This window comes from Chrysochloris asiatica, unplaced genomic scaffold (genome assembly GCF_000296735.1).
Source record: "Chrysochloris asiatica unplaced genomic scaffold, ChrAsi1.0 scaffold00104, whole genome shotgun sequence".
NCBI lineage: Eukaryota > Metazoa > Chordata > Mammalia > Afrosoricida > Chrysochloridae > Chrysochloris > Chrysochloris asiatica.
The window spans coordinates 10,306,471-10,328,996 of record NW_006408622.1 but is presented as its reverse complement, the minus strand read 5'-3'; the positions used below and the strand labels follow the sequence as shown (position 1 = coordinate 10,328,996).

The 22,526-nt window shown below is 52.5% G+C and overlaps 2 protein-coding genes across 3 annotated transcripts; both read left to right on the top strand.

The window, feature by feature from the left end:
- The first annotated feature begins 749 nt into the window (after positions 1-749).
- On the top strand, positions 750-10,756 carry HAUS5 (HAUS augmin-like complex, subunit 5). The gene is made up of 19 exons (XM_006867413.1): positions 750-847; positions 1,679-1,741; positions 1,826-1,858; positions 1,993-2,023; positions 2,530-2,635; positions 2,905-3,064; positions 5,158-5,227; positions 5,318-5,400; positions 5,896-5,953; positions 6,123-6,247; positions 6,423-6,486; positions 6,583-6,713; positions 6,879-7,041; positions 7,265-7,345; positions 7,483-7,628; positions 7,782-7,893; positions 8,044-8,176; positions 10,387-10,519; positions 10,639-10,756. The coding sequence occupies exons 1-19, from the start codon at positions 750-752 to the stop codon at positions 10,754-10,756; spliced, it is 1,908 nt and encodes a 635-aa protein (XP_006867475.1).
- Positions 10,757-13,369: 2,613 nt separating this feature from the next.
- Positions 13,370-21,800, top strand: RBM42 (RNA binding motif protein 42). Of its 2 annotated transcripts, XM_006867358.1 has the most exons (10): positions 13,433-13,609; positions 13,844-13,988; positions 15,191-15,275; positions 15,364-15,438; positions 16,881-16,946; positions 17,024-17,199; positions 17,705-18,037; positions 18,336-18,453; positions 21,287-21,481; positions 21,579-21,800. In XM_006867358.1, the coding sequence occupies exons 1-10, from the start codon at positions 13,482-13,484 to the stop codon at positions 21,689-21,691; spliced, it is 1,434 nt and encodes a 477-aa protein (XP_006867420.1). In that variant the 5' UTR covers positions 13,433-13,481; the 3' UTR covers positions 21,692-21,800. The 2 variants fall into 2 exon arrangements, with proteins under 2 accessions (XP_006867421.1, XP_006867420.1); XM_006867359.1 differs by lacking the exon at positions 16,881-16,946 and having other exon boundaries at positions 13,370-13,609; positions 17,048-17,199; positions 21,579-21,799.
- Positions 21,801-22,526: the final 726 nt, after the last annotated feature.

The following is a 22,526-nucleotide window of genomic DNA, read 5'->3' as shown; positions in this document are numbered from 1 at the left end:
TGAGCTTGTGCAATTGTGGGACTGGTTAAGCCGTCTCTGTAAAACTGTTATTAGTGTCTGATGCTGTCAATTGAAGGGAAGATGGGTGTAAAATGGAATAAAACCTGGTTTGGCGCTGTGGGTTCATGTGCCAGACTGCAAAGTCGTTTGAACTGTAAGGTCGGTGGTTCAAGCTCACCAGCTGCTCCTTGGAAACCCTATACAGGGTTGCTATGGGTCGGAATCGGCTTGACGGCACTTAACAACAACAACAACCTGAAACAGCACACTTCTTACAGCCTCTGACTTTGATGGTATGCGTGTCGGCAGGAGAAGCTGGTACCTTTCATCATATAGCTAAACACACACGGGGCCCCCACCCAGACATGACGCTTCGTTTCTAAAATCAAGGCGTATGGCCAGGATCCCCTCCTTCTCGTTCTCCAATATGGCCCTTGAAAAGGTCCTGCCCTATTTTGTCAAGAAAGTCAAGGGAGGGGCGCGATTCCCTTTGTGTTCTCCGCAAAGCCACGGCATTAAGAACCTTAGTGGCAGCAGGTAGTGAATTCAGTAGGAGAAGAGCGTTTTCAGATTCCTTCATTGGGACGCAAGTTACAGGAATAAGCGCCCAAAGACCAAAGAGTTCCTCAGGTCGGAAGTTTGCTTGGCTGCCGAGTACTGTCGGCGCGTTCGTGACGTCAGAGGTGGGCGCCAATCTTGAATTGCCCCGCACAGGCGGTGGCGGCGGCGGCGGCGGCGGCGGGGGTGACATGGATCTAATACTGGAAGCGCGGGAACTGGGTTGCTGGGCCGCCGAGGAGATGGGGGCGCCTACGACGGCCCGGGCCTCGGAGACGACGCTGCGCAGGTTAGATCCGTCCCGGGGAGTGAGGAAGGACTCTCTACCTTGGAGAGGGGTTCTGGGAGTGAAGACCCCACCCCATTTTGAAGACGCCTTCTCCCCCCCGTCCAAGTGAGAGTTGTTGTTGTTAAGTGACGTTGAGTCGGTTTAGATTCATCGCGACCCGTTATAGCGTTCCCAAGGAGTGGCTGGTGGGTTTACCACCAACCTTGTGGTTAGCAGTCTAGTGCTTATCCTACAGCGCTGCACTAGGACTCCCAAGTGAAGAGTGACCTAGATTTATTGAGGGCGCCCCACCTGGAAGTAGCATGTCCAGGAAGAGGATTCGGATTTGAGTGAAGATGCTCTGGTGTTGACTGCCCATCCGGGGAGGCCCTCTCATAGTGAGATCCCTGGCACCAGTGAAGACCCGCCCCGTGTGGAAATAGGAATGACCTCCAGATGAAAGAAGTCATTTTTCCCAACCCCCAGCCAGTGTGGACCTTGGGGAGCTAGCAGAGAACCCCCGGTTGGGGATTGTACTTATAGGAGTGATGACACATGCCTGGCAATGAGAGGGGGGAGCTTCCTAGCAGTGCCTGTCCCACCCCAACTCTGGAAGTAACTGACGATAACCATCTCCCAGGAGAAAGGGAGGACCCCACCAAAGGAGGAGAATATCCTACACACAAACCCAGTGAGAAGTCCACCTCTCAGAGATGGAAAACTCCCCAGAAGGGAGGATCTTACCCTGAAAAGTAAACACGCCCCTCACCCTAGCAGTGAGAGCCCTTGGGAATGAGACTTCCACCTTGTGTGCTTACCCTAGACCTACCCTCAACACCCTGTTCCCCACAGGCTGTGTCTGGCCCAGGGAGCAGACATCTGGGCATACATCGTCCGGCATGTGCACAGCCAGAGGTAAGCCCAGCTGGAAGAGGTGGGCTGGGGCAAGGGTTACAAGCAAAGCCCTACAGCAACCTTCCTCCTACCTCCCCATTGCAGGAGTGTCAAGAAAGTCCAGGGAAACCTGCTCTGGTAACTGACCCTCTAAGCTCTCCCTCCCAATTTCCCCAGTTCCATCTAGCCTCTTCCCCACCCGCATCCTCACACCTCCTACCTTCCTTGCTGGAATTTCCTGCTATCCCCTAACTCTGGTCTCATTTTCTCAGGTATGGCCACATACCTGAAGATAGTCGAGAGGTAAGAATCAAACCTCGATTCTCTTTCATCTCAAAAGGATGCAGCCCGCCTTCTGCTGGCTGATGTTGGGATTTCTGCATTGTCAGCACAGTCCAGAGGCAGATATGAGCTGGGGAGTGAGTAACGGGGTATCCAGGCTGAAGAGAGGAGTCAGGAAAAGGGGCGAGTTTAAGGGCAATGCTGGGGCTAGTATGAGACCCAGTGGGTGAGGGTCCTGGCAGCATCCGAGGGGAGACTTCAAGGTTAGCAATGTGGATGGTATCCATGCAGAGCCAGAAAACAGGCTAAGAAGATGAGTGAGACAGTTCCAGGAGGGAGGAGACACCCAGGACAGAACCTTGATGCTCTTTTGGGCCACGTTGTGTGTTAGGGACAGAAACTGCTGAGGAAACCATCTGCCACCCTCCCCTGAGCAAAATGAGGAGCCTAGGGCTGCCCAAGGGGCAGTCAGGCCAGATGAAGCCCAGGTCAGACTGTACATATGACCCTGCACCTGATCCCAGCAGGCCCATCGGAAGTTGGAGTTAGAAGCCACCATAGCCCGTCTTCGAGCAGAGATCCAGGAGTTAGACCGGAGCCTGGAGCAGCTGGAGCAAGACACTGAGGCTCAGGGTGACACATGGGGCTGGGCAGATGGGTAGGGGAGCCCAGAGTCAGGGCCCCCATCGTGGCACAGTGGTTAAGTGCTCTGCTGCTAACCAGAAGGTCAGCAGTTCAAACCCACCAGTAACTCCATAGGAGAAAGATGTGGCCACCTGTTTCTATCCAGATTCCAGCCTTGGAAACCCTATGGGGTAGTTCTACTCCACCGTAGAAGATTGCTGTAAGTCAGAATCGACTGCCGCAACAGGTTGGTTTGTGTTTTGGCGTTCCTCCAACAGACACAGCCATGGAGCAGGCCGTGCAGAGCATGCAAAGCAACCAGCGCCGTGCTCTCCTCCTGCGCGCCCACGCGGGAGCCATACAAAGACAGCAGCGTGGGCTCCAGGCTTCCACACAGCGGCTGCAGAACCAGCTCAGGCGCCTGCAGGATACAGAGAGGTGAGCCTCCTCACATTCCCATCAGAGATACTGGTGCCCTACCCCAAACCCTTCTGGGGTCCTCTGCACTCCCACCCCTTATGGTTTAAGCTGGGTGAAGCCAGGCCTTACTGATCACTGCTGAATCCCCAGGGCCTAGAAGCATGCTGACTCAGTGTCTCACACACCAGTACTGGGCAAATAGCCCTGAACAAAGGCAGTGTCCCTGCCCTCACGGAGCTTATGTTCTGTTGGGGTAAGGGTGCGCTAGACCGTAAACTAAGAGACAAGCAAACAAATCCTGACATTTCATGTGGTGACAAGTGCTAAAAAGAAAGGGAGTGACGGGGGATCCTACTTACCTATGGTGGTCAGGGAAGGCCTCTTTGAGGAGGTGGCATTATAGTTGGAGGGATTTTTTGGAGCGGGAAGAGCTGGGAGGGTAGAAGAATAGCCAGGAAGCCAGGCCAGCTCAAGTTTCACAGAGAGAGAGAGACGGGACGCATGAAGCAGTGAGGCTGAAAGGTGGGTGAGCTCCTGGGAAGCACTGGGATTTTACTCTAAGACTTTGGGGTCACGCCCTGGCTAGGGCAAGGTATGTAACGGCTTCGTGTCTCAGTTTCTAAGAGGTATCGTATTAGTGTATTAGGCCTGCCATAACAAATGACCATAAAGCAAGTGCTTAAAATGAAATTTATGCTCTTGTAGTCTCAAAATTCATACGAGATGGATTGGCTCAGTGGCAGCAGCGATGGACTCAAATGTAGCAATGGTTGTGAGGTTGGCGCAGGATGAGGCGGTGTTTCCTTCTGTGGTGCATAGGGTCACTATGAGTCGGTGTTGTTGAGGAACAACAACAAAGTCTGAAAATTACAATAAAGGAGTCCTGGTATGGCACAAGGTCGGTTTAAACCCACCAGCCGCTCCTCGGAAACCCTATATAGGGTTGCTATGAGTCAAAACTGACATGACAGCACTTCACAATGATAAGAAGTCTGGAAACGAGAAATCTGAAGGCAAGGCATTGGCAGAGCCGTGCTCCCTTAGCAGTCTCTAGGGAGAAATCCATGCCTCTTTCTAGCATCTGGTGGTTGCCAGAAATTCTTGGTATTCCTTTGTTTGTAGCTATACCCCTCCGGTCTCTGCGTCCCTTTTTGTACGGCCAGGTTCCCTCTGCATCTGTCTTGTGTCTGAATCTCCCTCCTTTATCTTATAAAGACTCCAGTTTGTGGGATTAGGTCCTACTCTAATGTACTGTGACCTCATCTGAAAATATACTTTTGCAAAGACCCTATTTCCAAACAAGGTTATGTTTGGAGGCTCCTTGTCAACAGGAGTGTTTGGGAGTCCCTCTTCAGCCCCATCCGTCTACTGTGGTTAAGTGCAGTTGAGTCACTTCAGACTCATAGCAACCCTGTATAAGGTTTCTAAAGAGCAACTGGTGGGTTTGAACCACCAACCTTGTGGTGAGAAGTCCAGTGCTTTTCCTACAGCACCACACCAGGACTTCATTGGGGCTAACAGTAATCCTGCCTCATGGAGTTATGGTTATAGTTAGCTGCCTTCCAGTCAGCCCCCAACTCATCGTCACTCTGTGTGGTACAGAGGAGAACTGCTCCTTACAGTTTTCATGACTGTAGTCTCTGTGGAAGCGGATCGGCAGGCCTTTCATGGAGCCACTGAGTGGGCTTGAACCCCCAAACTTGAGGTGACCAGCTGATTGCAAACCACTTACACCCCCAGGGCTCCCAACCTGTCATAGTGTGGAGAGGATACAGACGTGAGTTCAGTCGTGTGAGCGTTTAGAAGGCGCCTGTTAGCCACTATCTTTCTGAGTGTGATATGGAAATCATCGCTGCTGTTTTCGAGGGTTTCAAGCGGAAGTGGCATCATCGCCTGGGCTCTCTCCCAAAGCTCTGACTTCTAGGTGGGAACAGGCTCACAGGAGCCGGAGAGGTTAATGCAGGAGATGATAGCAGCCCCTGGGATTCAGGCTTGGTGGTCTCGGTAACTACCCTTGCTGGCTGTGGGAAAAGAGGGAATGGGACACAAACATTTGTTCTCCCAGCTCCCGTCTCCAAGAATCTCAGCCCCAACTATACTCCTCTCTCCAGGAAAGCCAAAGTAGATGTGACCTTTGAACCTCTGGCGTCATCCACCCTGGGTCTGGAGCCTGTGGTTCTGGTAAAGATCCTGGTTCATGGGGGAAGGGGCGGAGAGTCCAGAGCCAGCTGGAGCCTTGGACTCCCTCCCACCCCATCGTCTTCTCGCTAGCGTGATGTCCGAACAGCCTGCACCCTCCGGACCCAGTTCTTAAAGAAGCTTCTGATCCCACGGGCCAAGGGAGGCAGCGTCCTGTGAGTGCCCCTCAGCCCCCAGATACCCTGTAAAGAGCCTGGGCTCTAGGGTCACTTGTTTGTAAATTCCTCGGACACTGAGTTGCTGACCTGTGTCTGGGCTTCTAGACTGGCAGGTAAGAAGTAGGGATGAGGAAAGCCCATCACAGACAGTGACCATACAGGTGAACAGGGCTGGAGTCGGGGGCCTGGGAGGCTGTGGGCCTCCAGAAGAGGCACCTGACCCAGCTTGTGAGCCAAGAGAAAGGGTTCTCTGATGAGGAAGCTTAACTGGGGTAAAAGGTCAGTAGGGTGTTCCAGGTAAATGGCACATGCGAAGGCCCAGGGCAGGTTAGTTACACTGGGCAGCTCAATCTAGCAGGTGTAGGCAGACTTGGTTTCCTCATCTACAAAATGGGGACACTGGTGGCCACACCTTTATAGGGTGATTGTGATTATTAGAGGGCTAATCGATAATGCCCTGTAACATTCTCTGTCCGCCTGCCCAAACCACAGGACCTCTCATGATGACCACTTTGGAACTTCCTACCAGCAGTGGATTAATTCGGTGGAGGTGAGGGGAGGAATGTGGGGGGGTTGGGAGGGAGAGTCTCAGTGAAGAAGAGGCCACGCCCTCCAGTCCCCTAATTAAACTCTAACTCATCAAGCTTGAGTCTGATCCCTGCTCTTAACCCCACGAGGCTCCAGCTGCTCCTGACTTCACCCTCCACCTTCCCCACCAGGCACTACTGGCAGACCACCCTCCCGGCCATGTCCTGGCTGCTTTGCAGCACCTGGCTGCGGAGCGGGAGGCAGAGATTCGGTCCATGGGCTGTGGGGATGAGCTCCAAGACGCAGAGATCCCCAGGTGTGAAGTGGGGTGCTCTCACAGTTAGGGTGGGCCAGGTTTGTGGGTGAGTTGAGAAAAGGTATGAATTGGGCCTGGTGACCTGCTGGTGGGGTTGGAACTGAAACCCAGCACTCATTCTGGAGGGCTGGGCTGAGATTGGCTCCTCCCTCAGCATCTTTGCCCCCACCCCCAGACCCCAAGCCCTGGACCAGCCAGACTCCAGCCAGGCCCTGCCATCCACAGTCCATCTTATCCAGGTGACCCCAAGCACTCGCCCCAGAACTTTACCCTCTCCCATCATCCCAAGACCTCCATGGACCTTACCCACCCTGACACTGTGCCCACCTCCCCAGGAGGGCTGGCGGGCTGTGAGTGTACTGCTCACCCAGAGGGGCCCCCTCCTGAAGGAGCATCAAGGCCTGACTCGGCGTCTCCAAGGCCTAATGGAGGAGATAGACAGAAGCACCCTCGGATCCAAAGAGAGGTGAGGGGTCTCCCCAGATAGGGCCTCGGGGCCGTCTCTCCCCCAGGTGTCTTTGGGATAATGGACTGTTTGCTCCATCCCTCTCTGCCCTCTGGGTTTGTCTCCCTCAGATCTCCAGAGTAGGTTTCAGGGCCTTCCTTTCATCCACTCTGCTTGCCCTCCCAGGCAGTCACTGTTGCTGGGACTGCAGGCCTGTGGGCTGTTGGCAGAGCTCAGAGCCCTGCATGCCCAGGGCCAGGAGCTGGAGGATGCTGCTGGGCAGCAGCAGCTTCAGCTGCGGGAGCTACAGGCCAAGCAACAGCGGATCCTGCAGTGGCGCCAGCTCATGGTGAGGGCCGGGGCCTCCCCGAGATGGGCAGGGTCAGATGAGGCTGGAATCCTGTGTCCAAGAATTAGGCTTTCCGGGGGGGGGGGGGGGGCACTAGGGCGAGGGACACAGAGTAAGAGTCCCACAGGCAAACAGGACTGCGGTAAGGGGAGGGCAGGGCAGGGCTTGAGGCTGGAGGGCGGAAGGAGACACTGAAAGTCTCAGAGGCCTCCTGGTTCTCCAGGAGGAGACGCAGGAACAGGTCCGCCTGCTGATCAAGGGAAACTCGGCCAGCAAGAGCCACCTTTGCCGGAGCCCTGGGGAGGTAAGATGGGATGGGGGTGAGGCCTGGGTTTGCAGTTGCATTGGGGTACAGATGGCGCTTGTCTGCATCTGCTGGGCAGAGAGGATAGGGCTGGGTGGGCGCTAACTCCCACTCTCTTCCTTCCTTGTCCTCCACAGGTGCTGGCTCTGGTTCAGGGAAAGGTGGTCCCCACGTCTGAGATGGTGGCCCCACAGAGCCAGAAACTGCTTCACTGTCTGGAGAAGGAGGCCCGGCATCTGCCCTGCCTCCTGCTAGGCAGCCTGCTTCGGCACATCCCTGGAGAGTGAGACTGGGGCTACCCGGTACCCCCTTCCCATGGGTGACCTCTAGCCCCCAGATCCACCTCCAAGTCCCTAGGGCTCTAGACCTCACTTTAAGCCCCCAGACCCTGCCCTCCTTTCTGTGCCCTACCCTACCCAAGTCTCCTTCCCCTCAGGTTGAAGCCCCTGCCCACAGTGCTCCCATCTGTCCACCAGCTGCACCCTGCATCCCCGAGGGGCTCCCGCTTCATAGCCCTGAGCCACACACTGGGGCTGCCCTCAGGGAAGGTGAGCATCTAGCCCTAACCCTGCCCCAGGTGAGGTGAGCACCTGGCCCTCTTCTCCCCACTCCCACCTGCCCCAGGTGAGAAGGTGAGCATCTGGCCCTCTTCTCCCCACTCCCACCTGCCCTGGATAACTGCTTCCTCGTCCCTCCAGGCCCCAGAGCTGCTCCTCCCAAAGGCTGCCTCTCTGCACCAAGACCTCCTGTTCCTCCAAGACCAGTGGAGTATGCGGTGCTGGGACCTGCTCCAGATGAAGACTGGTCTGCCTCCAGGACCCTCTGCCCAGGGTAGGCCTGTCCTGCTGCTAGTCCCCAGCATCCGTGACCATTGCTGGCTCTCCCAGCCTGTCACTCACATAGTGCTTGTTGCTGTAATTGTGAAGTGCCATCGAGTCAGTTCTGACTCAGCAACCCTATAGAGGGTTTCCGAGAAGCAGCCGTGAGCTTATGCTGCTGACCTTGCGGTTCAAGCCAACTTTGCGGTCCAGCGCATTAACCCCAGCGCCACACCAAGACTCTAGTGCTTACAGAGGACTGAGTGCTTGAAACAAATTCACTTCTTTGATCTCCACGGCAACCCCATGAAGTCAGGGCTCCTTTTCTCCGCATCTTCCCGCGGCGCTGACTAGCATACCAATAGAAGAGCTGGGAGGTGAACGCAGACTGACGAGGGTCCGCTCTTCACCACTGGACCACACTGCCAAGCAGTCACTCGTCAGCAACTAACACTGAACAGAACCAAGCTGACCTGCTGCTACCCAGCAGTCCTGCCTCAGAGCATGTGACATAGGGTCTCGGAGGCTGTAAATGGACGGGCGCAGACAAGCTCATCTTTCTCCTACTCACATAGAGTACTTAGTGGTTCACAGGTAGGCTGTGGAATGAAAGTTTCTGGGTCTTACCACCCCTTACCGAGCTGTTGATGTCTGTGCCTCAGTGGAGTCGGGATAATTCCAGCATCTTACAGACTTCTGAGAGCACAGTGGATTACACGCTGGATGGGGCTTTCTGCTCCCATAAACATTTACAGCCTCAGAAACCCGATACTGGGTCACTATGAGGTGGAACCCACTCCACGGCACACCACCACCACCACAGTAATGGGGACACTTCAGTCCAGTGACCCAAGCAGAGAACTAAACAGTGGCTTGCAGTAAGCCTTCTGTGGCTGTCTTCAGCCTCTCTGAGTTCTTAACCACAGAAGGAAGGATTTAGTAAGGTCCCTAGTGCACAGACAAGGAAGTGGAAACGCAGATGCTTTCATTCAAGGAGAAGGAAGCCTTCATTCCTCAGGACACGCTGGGTGTCGGCCAGGTGCCAGGCCTTTACTCCTCAGGACACACTGGGTGTCGGCCAGGTGCCAGGCCTGGAAAGCTCAGTGAAGCGTGAGGCAAGAGCAAGGAGCAGAGTCCAAGGCGTGACATGAATTGGGGTTCTATCAACAAAACACCAAGAAACAGCCCACTTTCACGTGTTGGAAGTTCGGGCCTCCCTGCCCTCCCCTGCGCCCCATGCAGCTGCAACAGGAACAGCCCCAAGGTCCAGGACAGCCTCTTCCCACCTCATGGACATCTACAACAAAACTCTCGGTTCCTCTACTATGAAAGGCAGTGTTCCTCTTCCTACTGCTGGTCCCCTCCCCTCTAGTTCCCTTCAGTTAGTGACCTCACTTCCCTCATCCCAATAGTCACCTTGATTCCTCCCACCCCTCATTGCTCCACCTCCCACCTCAAGCAGTCCATGTGTCTGAGAGTCCCTCAGCTGCCTGCTGGCCCATTAGCCCAAGGCTCAGCTAACCCCACCTGACTGCCGATACAGCTGAGGCTCAGGAAGGGACGAGACGGAGCCAAGATTCAGGCCCAAGAAGTCTGACCATGCTGAGAATGGCTCTAATCTGGGTCCTGTCCTGAGAACATGGAGAGGATGTAGACCCAGGCATAGTCCTCGGGAGGAAACAGCAATAAAGGGCTGGGACAGTCTAAGGATGGACCTTCAATGAGGAATGCTGGGAAGATGTTCCAGGAGGAAAGATGGGTGTTGGGGGATAGCTAAGGTTTTCCCCAGGAGTGGTAAGCTGAGGCTTCACAAACCCTCAGATACAAAAGTGAAAAGTTTGAGTTCTGCCTTGGGGACACTAGGGAGCCATGGAGGGTTCTGAACAGGAGAGGGAGAGAATCAGGTTTCGGCTTCAGGAAGATCACTCTGGCTGCTGGGTGGAAGGTGGGACAAAGTAGAGACTAAGATTGGAAGTTTAGAGAGGAAAGGGGGAGGGGAAAGGCAGGCAAAGAAATGTCCAGAAGCTGAGCAGATGATTGACTGAGTGGGGGTGCCAGTGTTCAGGTGCAGTGCTAGTCTGGTGGGGGTGGAGGATGGGATTACCCTGGGAGGAGAGGTTTAGGAGACATGCCGAGATCTAGGCCGATCCAGGCGGGCCATGTCAGGCTGTGAGGGTGAGGAGCTGGAGGACTCATGGTTGCTGCTTGGTTTCTAACCTCCAGAGCTACTACAGATCCAGGCGTCACAGGAAAAGGCGCAGAGGGAGAGCCTGGGCCAGGCTCTGAATCAGCTGGTGAACTTGCTGAAACAGGCCCTGGAGCGAATCCCTGCACTTCAGAGAGCTGTAGGAGACTGGTGAGAGGGGAACCCTGATCTGGGGCTGGGGGCTGCTGAGGGGCGGGCCACATTGTTGGGGGAGGCACTGAGGGTCTGGAACAGCAGGCCGCCTTCTCTGACACTCTTCCCTTCCCAAGGTGGGAACAGCCAGGCCAGGGTGCCCTCTCGGAGGAGTACTGCCAGGGCCTGTCCCTGCCCGAGTGGCAGCTACGCTGGGTCCAAGCTCAGGAGGCCCTGCAGCAGCTGGGCCGGTGAAGAAGGGACTCAAACAAGTCAGGAGCGTTACATTTGTTCACCCCATAAAACATCTGGAGAAGAAGGCTGTGTCTGGATTTGTTAGCCCACTTTCTACATACACCCACACTCCCGCCTTACACACTATTGCGCTGCTCTTCTCAATGACCTTGCCTCCGGTCCTTTTCATCCTACCAAAGCACGAGAAGGAGGTACTGTGGACCCCACCACTGAAGCTCCATCACTTCCACTCATGACAAACAATAATTGAGTGTCGTCTTTAAGCACTGGGGATACAACACTGAACCAAACTGGTAATGTACCTGCATTCGAGGAGTTGACATTCCAGGGCAGACAGACAATTGGCAAGATAAAGGAGCAAAACATATAGAATGTTACAAGGTAAGACCCACTGTACGGAAAAATAAAGCAGGATGTTGGAGGTACAAATGTGAACAGAGAGGCTCTATACAAACCACAGCCCCATCTACCCTGAGACCTGAAGAACTAGATGTGCGTGGCTATCAACACCAACCATTCCAATCAGGGCCCCAGTAGATGAACCCTGATGGAATGGGAGAAAATGTGCAATCAAACCTTACATCCCTTTTAAAAAATAAAAACTTGCCTACTTAAACTAGTTGGAGGGCGGTGGCTCCATACAATAAGCACAGGACTGCGAACCACAAGGTCCATGGTTCAAGCTCGCCAAAAGAGAAAGATGAGATTTTCTATTCCCAGAAAGATTCAAGGCATCTGAAACTGAGTTGGCGCCGATGCAATAACACTTAGTAATAACTGGTCTGGTTGAGATGAGGTATCCCTGAGGCTTAACTGCGTTAAAACACTTCAAACCTTCAACCAAAACTAACCTGAGGCTACCTCATAACTAAACCAATTGACTAAAAAAGTAACATCACTCAAAATGGTAATATCCATGCATTAGGAAGAATGTAACCAGTCACCGAACAAGTTGGGTTGTTAAGTGCCATCGAGTCAGTTCCAACCCATAGTGACCCTGTGTAAGGTTTCCACAGAGCAACTGGTGAGCTTGAACCACCAACCTTGCAGTTGAAACTGCTCTCCAGTCTGGTGCATTAACCCACAGGGCCACATCAGGACTCTGAACAACGTGGGTAGAAATTGTTAAGTCGGAACCTAAACAACAGCTATTTTAAAGCCCAGGTTGAGGGGCAAAGAGATTAAATAAATGCAAGTGAAACAACTAATATAGAAATAAGAATGACACAATGTGACAAATATAACAGTGTCACTGGGCATTATGTCTACAAACAAAGGGGAGCAGGTTCCACTGTGTGTATTTTCACCAAAAATAAAAGTTTTTAAAAAGGGAAATATTTTAAGTAAAAGGTTGCACTGCCGAGGTCTCACTTCCATAAAGGTGGTGAGGGGGAGCCACGTGGGCATCTGAGGAAGGGGAGGTGGCAGTGTGTGCAAAGGTCCTGAGGTAGGATGTTCGGGTGTGTGGACCATCAGGGAACAAAGACTAGCTGGGAATGGGAAGTGAGATCCTTTCATTTTCATAGAGTTTTTCTTCACACTTAAATCTATGAGCCATTCGTATTTTTATCTTGGCAAATGGGCCCAATTTGCCCTGTTACATCGGATGTCACAAGCACACAAAAATAGTGTGGGGGAAGGGAGGAATTGCCAACAATTCAACAGAAAAAATTAACAGCATCAAGACAAGCACTGAATGCGAACCACAAGGTTGGATGTCGGAACCCACCCGGCGCTTAGCGGGAGAAAGATGAGGCTTTCTGCTCCCACAAAAGATTTAAAGCCTTGGAAACCTTGTGCAGGCCAGTTATGAGTCGAACCGACTGCCAAGGCCCTTAGCAAAAAAAAATGGATAATTGTTGAAATTGAGCAGAGGGGAGGGCCATTATATTATTCTCTCTACTCTTATGTATGGCTGAAAAGGAAACATTTTGAACTACCACCACCCCAAAAAAAGAGGGGGTCAGCTTGTATCCTAAGAAAGGACACAAACACCAAAGCCACACATGCGTTTTTCTGAGTTGACAAGGGCTTGTGAATTAACGGTTTCCTCTATTCACGACATCTCCCGTTTTCGTCTTGCAAATGTCTTCTTCAGACTTCAGATGTCACTTCCTCCAGGAAACCCGGATCAGGTGCGTTTCCTTTGGGCTTCCTCCAACCTTCATGGGAACCACTGTCTAATAACTTGCCTATCTATTACTGTAAAGTGGAACACACGTACCCTAAGTTTCGGTTTTGTCTCCAGCCTCACCCAACCCTGAACATGATCAGATGTCAGCGTACTTTTAAGAACTTCCATTGGTCCAGGGGCGGGGTCTTCAAACTTTCCTGAACGTTCAAAGGACCAGATTCCACAATAGAGGTAGAGCCAATTGACTGTGCTAGGCGCTCACTAGCCCATGTGATTTACTGAAGGTTAAGCAGCCTTTCTCCGTTCCGCTTTCATAGGCCCAGGCTTTCCCATTACTTCCTCTTCTCGGTACTCTCATTGGTTTAAATTCCTTCTTGAGGCGGGCCTTCAGGGTGTGGCCGCGTTCTCATTGGTCCTCGTTCCTAGTCGGAAAGGCAGGCTCATTCGTCACCTACCAGCGCTCGTCGCTTCGATCTGACGTCATCCGTACGCACCTACCGTGACGTACGCGGAGAATCGACTACCTAAACCGGCGGCAGCGGCGGCGGCTCAGCTGAGGCGGTAGTAGAAGCGACAACGACGTTTGCAGCGATGGCCGGAGCGGGGCCAGCGCCGGGACTCCCGGGTGCGGGAGGACCCGTGGTCCCGGGCCCTGGCGCTGGCATTCCGGGCAAGAGCGGCGAGGAACGCTTGAAGGAGATGGAAGCGGAGATGGCCCTGTAAGGCCCACGACACACAGAGCGATAAAAACCGCCCCTTAATTAGAGCCACCAACTCCTGGAGTCACCTGTCTGCCAAAGGCCGGGAATATGGCTCTGTCGCGGGGGAAGTGGGACCTTCGGAATTATGGAGGCGGGAATGGGAAGAGATTGGCAGGGGTGACAGCTGTGCCGCGATGTGCCCAGCGTTCCTGAATCCGTGTAGGGCCCTGATCTCTTGTCCTGCTCCTACAGGTTCGAGCAGGAAGTTTTGGGGGCTCCGATAACCGGGATCCCGACTGCTGTGCCCACGGTGCCTACCGTCCCCACAGTAGAAACGATGCAAGTCCCAGCAGCTCCTGTGATCCGCCCAATTATCGCGACCAACACATACCAACAGGTGCGGCTGAGCTAAGGGGCAAAAATAAGGAGCACAATGCCTAGAACATAATAGATGTCTATATACAGAGTTATTTTAACATGTTGGCTTGTTGATTAAGTATTATGACAAACGTGATGCCCTACGAGTGGCTCTAGGTGCCAAAGAGCCAGTAATAACTAAGGCCATCCAATATTTCTGCCTCTTGGAAGTGTATATTTTAAAGCGTGTTGTCCAGCAAAACTTTCTGCAACAATGAAAATGTTTCTAGTCAGTTTCAAGTTTACTAGTTCCTTAGAGGCGATAGTCACATTTCAGTGCTCAGAAGCCGGCTGTATGTGGAGAGGGAAATTACTAAAAAGAAAAAGTTAGTGCAACTCATTCATTCAGTTAACAGATCATTTTAGGGTGCCTTCTATGTACCTGGCACAATCCTAGGCACTAATCATATAAACTCAAAAACCTATGCTCACTATCATCAATTCGATTCTGACCAATAATGACACTGTATAGTGCTTCTGAGGCTGTAAATCTTTATGGGAACAGAAAGCCTCTATCTCCTGCCATGGAGCACTTGGTGGACTTGAACTGCCAGCCTTGCAACTAGCAACCCAGAGCTTGTTCTACAAGGCTCTTTTAGACACATGTTGTTAGTGCCATTGAATTGGTTCTGACTTACAGTGACCCTGTATAATGTTTCTGAGGAGTGGCTGGTGGGTTTGAACCACCAACCTTGCAGTTAGCAGTCCCATTGGTTATCTTATAGCCACACCAGGATTTCATTGTTGTTGTTGTTAAGTACCGTCGAGTCGGTTCCGACCCATAGCGACCCTGAACAGGGTTTCCGAGGCTGTAAAACTTTATGGGAGCAGAAAGCCTCATCTTTCTCCCACAGAGCAGCTGGTAGTTTCGAACTGCTGACCTTGCAGTTCGCCACCCGATTCGTAACCACTATGCTAGTGATGAAGGAGGATTTCATTAGACGTTTGTTATTGTTGTCGTTAAGTGTTGTCATGTGCATTCCAACTCATAACAACCCTTTATAGGGTTTCTGAGGAGTGGCTAAAGGGTTTGAACTACTGACCTTGTGGTTCAAACCGACCTTGCTATCCAGCGCATCATCTTGCAGCACCAGAGAAAAACCACTACCTCTTTGGAGTGTATATTTTATTAGCAAGAAACCAACCAGAGTTATTGCCTTTACCGTGTCCTTCTCCCAACAGGTCCAGCAGACACTGGAGGCTCGGGCAGCCGCTGCAGCCACAGTGGTTCCTCCCATGGTGGGTGGCCCACCTTTTGTGGGCCCAGGTAAGTCAGGAGTGTGGGGTGGTGTGAGCTTTAGGCAGATGGTAAAAGGGGATGCTCCCCACCCTACTCGCCTCTTCCTTCTCAACAGTCGGCTTTGGCCCTGGGGATCGGAGTCACCTGGACAGTCCTGAGGCCCGAGAAGCCATGTTCCTGCGGCGAGCAGGTAGGTGAGGGGCTAGGGACCTCACACTTCCCAGGAAACAACAAAAACATCTCTGTTGTTAGTTGGGCACTCTTGTTTCAATTATTTAACTTCTTGCTTAAATCATTGGTCTCCCTACTTTAAAATCACCCTCTCCCATTTCATTCCCCATCCTGATGTTGTCACCTTCCTCAAGTACAAACCTGATATGTAACTTCCCTGAGTCTTGCAAGTCACTTTGGCTTTTGTGAGGCACTGTAGGATAAGCACTGGACTGTTAACCACAAGGTTGGCAATTGAAACCCACCAGTTATTCTTCAGAAATATTATGCATAGTCACTATGAATCGGAACCGACTCGATGGTACATAACAACAACAACCTAGTTTTAAAAAAATTAAAACCTGGAACACGGTGGCTCTGTAGAATAAACACTGGATTGCAAACTGCAATGTCAGCATTTCAAGCCCACCAGCCACTCTACAGGAAAAAGATGAGCCTTTGTGCTCCTGTAAAAATGTACACCTTTGGAAACCCGGTACAGGATTGCTATGAGTAGGGACCAGCTCAACAGTGACAACCACCGGGTCAAGGCCAACCGCTGCCGCCGTCTCTGCTTCTCTGAACTCTCCCCTCAGTCTCTTCCTTGGTACTTACTAACAAGCAGTACAACTTCCTGATTTCTTAGGATCCTCTCCTTTCCTTTCAAACATAAGTGCCACAGGTGGCAGGCATCCTGGCACCTGCCACATAGTAAGTGTTACAGATTGTGTTTGCCAAGCTCCTTACCTAGCACTCAAGCCCCTGCATGGAGACAGATGGCCCGCTTCCTCTCTCAGAGCTCCAAACACTGCTGGGATGTGCCAGGCGTGCTCTCTTGGAGGGCCCTTCTCTCCCTTGCTGTCACCCTGCTGTAATCCCCTAAGCTTTCCTCTCACCAGGTGCCTTGTATCCGTGCAGTCTGTTTCTCTGTGTATGAAAAGAATGTGTGTTCTCTGTTGGATATAAAGCTCTGGAATAATCTCTAGTAGATCTAACAACTGTTATACTTTTGTCTTTGATATCGCTGAGAAGTTTTAATATCTCTCACTCTGCACTCTTGTCTTGGTCAGAGTACAAACCCAAGCTCGTCACCCTATCTACATTCCAACCTTGCCGTGGCTCCCGAGTGCCCTCAGGAGGACATCCACAGCTCAGTTCACAAGGCTTTACTTGGGTGTCTCCTTATCTCTTGGCCTTGATCTTCTCATACTCTCTCACCCCTTCATCTGTGACAGTCATACTAAACTGAGGAGGGAGCTGACGGTGTGCTCACAAATGCTCTACCTGCCTGTAAAATGGAAGGACCCCAGGTCTCCCAGAAGGTTCCCCAGAATCTCTTGGATGCTGAAAACAGCCCCCAGACACTGTGCCCTGAGTACCCCTGTCCCCCATGACCTACACCCCCATCTCTCTCTCCCACAGCCGTGGCCCCCCAAAGAGCCCCTATCCTGCGGCCAGCCTTCGTCCCCCATGTGCTGCAGAGAGCAGGTGAGGGGACCATGGTCATCATTCCTGCCACATTCCCACGCCCATGCCCTTCCACTCCCCCACTCACACCCTGACAGATTCTGCTCTCTCCTCTGCCGCAGGGGGCCCCCGCCCCATGGGCCTTCGGCCACCTCACCAGGCCCTTGTGGGTCCCCCTCTGCCTGGGCCCCCTGGACCACCCATGATGCTGCCACCGATGGCTCGGGCCCCAGGACCCCCGCTAGCCTCCATGGCAGCTCTGAGACCTTCCCTGGTGAGTATGGACATGCTGCTGATGGCTGGAGCTATGGGGCCAGGGAGATTGTCAGTGCTGGCCCAGTGGACTGTCTGTCTTTGCTGCTTTTTCACATTTCTGCCTTCATGGTCTGTGAGTTTTCCCATAATGGCTTTGTCTCTTTTGGCCTCTGTCTTTTCAGGCACTCTCTGTGGCTAAATGTTGCTGGTCTTTGTTTTTGTAAAGAGTATGGAGCGAAACACAAGCTTTCTATCTATGTCTGTACCTTTGTCTTTCTCTCACTGTTTTTCTGTCTTTGAGTGAGTGAATGAGTGAGTGTGTGTGTGGTGTGTGTGACAGAGAAAGAACATCTCTCTGATGGTTTTGTTTGCCCTGGTTTATCACTCTGTCTGTCTGTCTGTCTGCCTGCTAACCTGTGTTTCTCTCTGTGTCTCTGAGTATCAGACCCTTGCTGTGTGGTACAGGGTAGAAGTAAGGATGCAGCCTGTGATCTGACCCCCTCATGCCCTCCCTTTGCCCACAGGAAGAGCCAGCAGCCCCCCGGGAGCTGGGGCTGGGCCTGGGCCTGGGCCTGAAAGACAAGGAGGAGGCAGTGGTGGCAGCAGCGGCCGGGCTGGAGGAGGCCAGTGCAGCAGTGGCTGTGGGAGCGGGGGGCACCCCAGCAGGCCCTGTGGTCATTGGGCCCAGCCTCCCACTGGCCCTGGCCATGCCAATGCCTGAGCCCGAGCCCCTGCCCCTCCCTCTGGAGGTCGTCCGTGGCCTGTTACCCCCCCTGCGCATTCCTGAGCTCCTGTCCTTGCGTCCAAGGCCCCGGCCCCCTCGACCTGAGCCACCCCCTGGCCTCATGGCTCTTGAGGTAAGCAGGGAGTATTTTCAGTAGAGGGTCGAGAGGGACTGGGAGGGCAAGCACAGCCCATGAGCTTCCACACCCAGAAACATGATGTCTTCTATCCAGGAAGGTGGAGCTAATGAGGGAGGGCGGGAGGCCAGGGGGTGAGAAGCATGTGACGTGCAACCCCACACCCAGAAGTGCCTTAAATCCTGTAACGGTGTAGGAAGACCAGGGTGCAAAGGAGGCTGGGAGAATCTGAAGGGGCAGATGGGTTCTACAGAGTCAGCACCGAGCCCTCTGCCTCTCCCTGTTTCCTGTACAGGTTCCAGAACCCCTGGGTGAGGACAAGAAGAAAGGGAAGCCAGAGAGGCTGAAACGTTGCATTCGCACAGCAGCCGGGAGCAGCTGGGAAGACCCTAGCCTGCTGGAATGGGACGCAGGTAAGGGGGGAGAGTGGGGATAGGCTTCGCTCAGCCAAGCTGCACCATTGTGTTCCCAGCTCTGGGAGGGGGCTACAGCTCCGATGGGTTGGACACTCACCCAGCCACAGGCCAGAACTTGGTGGGAGGTGACTGGCAACTGGGACTTCCTGAGTTCCTCTTACTTGGATATTTTCCTGAACATCAGAGACTATAATTCACTGAACGGTACAACTTATTCAAGTTTCCTCCATTGCCCCAAAACGATTTTGTTTTTCCCCAAGTCAGGATCCCATCAAGATTCATACATTGCCTTTAGTCTTCTTGTCTCTGGGTTATCTTTTAATATAGAGTGATCTCCCTTCCACTTCTTTATTTTATGGGGGTTTTTTTTTTGTTTGTTTTATTTTGTTATTTGAAGCACCCAGGCCAGTTGTCTTGTAAAAGATTCATCCCTCCTGGGGTGGTTTAACTTGTTGCCAAAGAGCTTCCTTCATCACTCAGAAGCCATAAAACAATCAAGCTATATCTGAGGGAGGAAATGGACCCACCCCAATCTTGACCTCTGTCCCCTCTCCTGGCTCCAGGCTAGGGCTGTGGCAGCCTCAACCCCAGTGGGGCCAGTGCAGGCCTTCAATTCTATTTCTGTGACCTTAGGCAAACCACTTGGCCTTTCAGTCTCCTTTTCTGATCTCCAGAAAACGGTTGAAGAGTCCTGGTGGTGCTGTGGGTTAAGCATTGGGCTGCTAGCCTCACGTTTGGTGGTTCAAACCCACCAGCTGCTCTGGGGCAGAAAGATGAGGCTATCTGCTCCCATACAGATTGACAATCTTGGAAGCCCTATGCAGGGTCGCTGTGCATCAACTTGGACTCGATGGCATTTGGCACTGGAGACTAGAGATTCATTGGGATGGAGTGTGCTTGCTCCAGGCACAACTCCGTCCACAGGGCATGCCCAAGCCCCACAGCAGAGGTCAGCAGAGGTCATGTTGGAGAAGACTCTTGACAGTGTGGTCAGGTTTCAGGGGCCTAGGCTTTGCAGAGGAAGCAAAGCTGAGGAAAGGCTAAGCCTCTGGTGTTGAGGTGCCATCCCACTAGATGTTAGGAACCTCAGGGGCCCACGGAGCAGTGACCAGGAGTCCAAGAGACCCCAAGAGCACAGAGGAGAGGACTGGGCAGGCAGGCATTCCTGATGGGGATGGGAAGGGAGGGCAGTGCAGTTAGGGCTTACAGTGAAGGCTTGAGCCAAGCGCCTGGGTTCATGTCCCAGCTTTGCTGCTTCTGGTTCTGTGACTCTGGGCAGGGGCAGGAGCTCTCGTGCCTCAATGCAAAGGTGTTGTAGGAGCCAGATGGGTTACAACTTGGGAACGCTAGTGGAGAGCCTGTCACAGGGCTACGCAAGTGTTGGTTGTTAGCACCTAAGAAGGGTGCTGGGCAGAGAGTGTTGGAAAGACAGGGAGGAAAGTTGTGGGAGGAGGATGGGGGCAGATACCTCCAGAGAAGGTTGTTGTTGTTGTTGTTGTTAGGTGCCATCAAGACTGTACCAACTCATAGTGACCCTATGCACATCAGAATGAAACACTGACCGGTCCTGGGCCAATCAGTCCTGGGCCAACCTCACAATTGTTGCCATGCTTAAGCCCATTGATTGCTGCCACTTTGCCAATCCATCTCACTAGGGGTCTTCCTCTTCTTCTCTGACCCTCCACCTTGTTGTTGTTGAGTACCGTGGAGTCGGATCCCACTCATAGTGACCCTACACAGGGTTTCCAAGGCTGTAAATCTTTACGGAAGCAGAAAGGCTCATCTTTCTCCCATGGAACAGCTGGTAGTTTCGAACTGCTGACCTTGAGGTTAGCAGTCCAATTCGTAACCACTATGCTACCAGAGTTCCTCCACATTACCAAACAGTCGCAGGCTACTGGTCCCTCCTGACAATATATCTGAAGTATGAGAGATGAAGTTTGGCCATCCTAGCCTCCAAGGAGCACTCTGGCTATACTTCTTCCAACACACATTTATTGGTTCTTTTGGCAGTCCGTGGCACTTTCAATATTCTCCTCCAACACCATAACTCAAATTCATCAATTCTTCTATGATCGTCCTTATTCACTGACCAACTTTCACATGCATATGAGGTTATTGAAAATGCCATGGCTTGGGTCAGGCGCACCCTAGTCCTCAAGCTGACATCTTTGCTCTTCAACACTTTACAAAGGTCTTGTGCAACGGATTTGCCTAATGCAATACATCCTCTGATTTCTTGACTGCTGCTTCCGTGAGTATTGATAGTTGATCCAAGAAGAATGAAGTCCTTGACAATTTCAGTGTTTTCTCCATTGATAAGAATGTTGTTTATTGGTCCAGTGGTGAGGTTTTTGTTTTCTTAACATTGAGATGCAATCCATACCGAAGGCAGTGCTCTTTGATCTTCATCATTAAATATTTTAAGTCCTCTTCACTTTCAGCAAGGAAGGTTGTATCATCTGCATATCGCAGGTTGTTAATGAGTCTTCCTCCAATCCTGATGCCACATTTTTCTTCATAGAACCCAGCTTCTCAGATTATTTGCTCAGCATACAGGTTGAATAAGTATGGTGAAAGAATTCAACCCTGTCGCACATCTTTCTTAATTTTAAACTTCAGTGTTCCCATGTTCTGTTTGAACAACTGCCTCTTGGTCCATGTACAGATTCCTCATGAGCACAATTTAGTATTCCGGAATACTCATGCTTCGCAGTGTTGTCCAGAGAAGGAAGGTAGGATTGCTGAAATGAGGCAGACAATGGGCCAGGCCAGGGTGGGCAGGATGGGGCATCTGCATCCTCTCCCCTTTTCTCTCCCCCAACTCCAGATGACTTCCGGATCTTCTGCGGGGACCTGGGCAATGAGGTGAATGACGACATCCTGGCACGGGCCTTCAGCCGCTTCCCGTCTTTCCTTAAGGCTAAGGTCATCCGAGACAAGCGCACAGGCAAGACCAAAGGCTATGGCTTCGTCAGTTTCAAGGACCCCAGTGATTACGTGCGAGCCATGCGTGAAATGAATGGTGGGTGAGGTCTCCCATGAGGGCATGGGTATGGTGGGCATCTGGCATGAGCCCACCCCACCCCCCAGATCTGACCTTGAGCCCTCCATACACACAGGGAAGTATGTGGGCTCACGCCCAATCAAGCTTCGCAAGAGTATGTGGAAGGACCGGAACCTGGACGTGGTGCGGAAGAAGCAGAAGGAGAAGAAGAAGTTGGGACTGAGATAGGGTCTGTGGCCGGGCGCTGGCTCTTCCCCACACTTCTCCTTGGAAAGCCCCCCACTGTACCCACCCAACTGCCCCAAAACCAGTTTCAATAAATTTATGTTCATTTCCATCCCTGGCTGGGCTCCTTCCTGGGGAACACTTTGGAGTGGGGGTCTTGGAATACCCAACCTGGAGATGGTGGAGACCCTTGAAGGTTTACCCAGATAAACATCTAGCCAGGCATTTTGGAGCCCTTGCTATGAGTCCATTATATCTCAGATCCTCCCCCACACACGTACTAAGTGCAGTCCATTCCACAGAGGAGGGACGTGCGCGCTCACAGCAAGGCTCACGACCCTGTCCTCGTGGAGCCCACAGCCTTCTTGACTTGTATCTGTCCAGCACACTTACTAAGTACAGTCCATTCCACAGAGGAGGGGTGTGCACGCTCACAGCAAGGCTCACAACCCTGTCCACGTAGAGCCCACAGCCTGCTTGACTTGCATCTGTCCAGCACACTTACTAAATGCAGTCCATTCCACAGAGGAGGGACGTGCGCGCTCATGGCAAGGCTCCCATCCTGTCCGCGTGGAGCCCACAGCCTTCTTGACTTGCATCTGTCCAGCACACTTCCTGAGGTACTGCACAGCGCTGGGATATGAAACTGACTAGCTCTGCTGCTGCTTCATGTGAAGTGCCATCAAGTCAGTTCTAACCCATAGCGACCCTGTATAGGGTTCTCAAGGAGTGGCTGGTGAGCCTGAACTGCTAACCCATAGCGACCCTGTATAGGGTTTTCAAGGAGTGGCTGGTGAGCTTGAACTGCTAACCCATAGCGACCCTGTATAGGGTTTTC

What these genes read in the sequence shown, in the direction of transcription:
- HAUS5 (XM_006867413.1), top strand. Translation starts at nt 750, where the DNA reads ATGGATCTAATACTGGAAGCGCGGGAACTGGGTTGCTGGGCCGCCGAG. An exon ending in TTTGCCGGAGCCCTGGGGAG is followed by an intron (nt 7,346 to 7,482) that starts GTAAGATGGGAT and finishes TGTCCTCCACAG; the next exon opens with GTGCTGGCTCTGGTTCAGGG. An exon ending in TGGGGCTGCCCTCAGGGAAG is followed by an intron (nt 7,894 to 8,043) that starts GTGAGCATCTAG and finishes TCGTCCCTCCAG; the next exon opens with GCCCCAGAGCTGCTCCTCCC.
- RBM42 (XM_006867358.1), top strand. Translation starts at nt 13,482, where the DNA reads ATGGCCGGAGCGGGGCCAGCGCCGGGACTCCCGGGTGCGGGAGGACCC. An exon ending in CAGCTCTGAGACCTTCCCTG is followed by an intron (nt 17,200 to 17,704) that starts GTGAGTATGGAC and finishes CTTTGCCCACAG; the next exon opens with GAAGAGCCAGCAGCCCCCCG. An exon ending in CCTGCTGGAATGGGACGCAG is followed by an intron (nt 18,454 to 21,286) that starts GTAAGGGGGGAG and finishes CCCCAACTCCAG; the next exon opens with ATGACTTCCGGATCTTCTGC.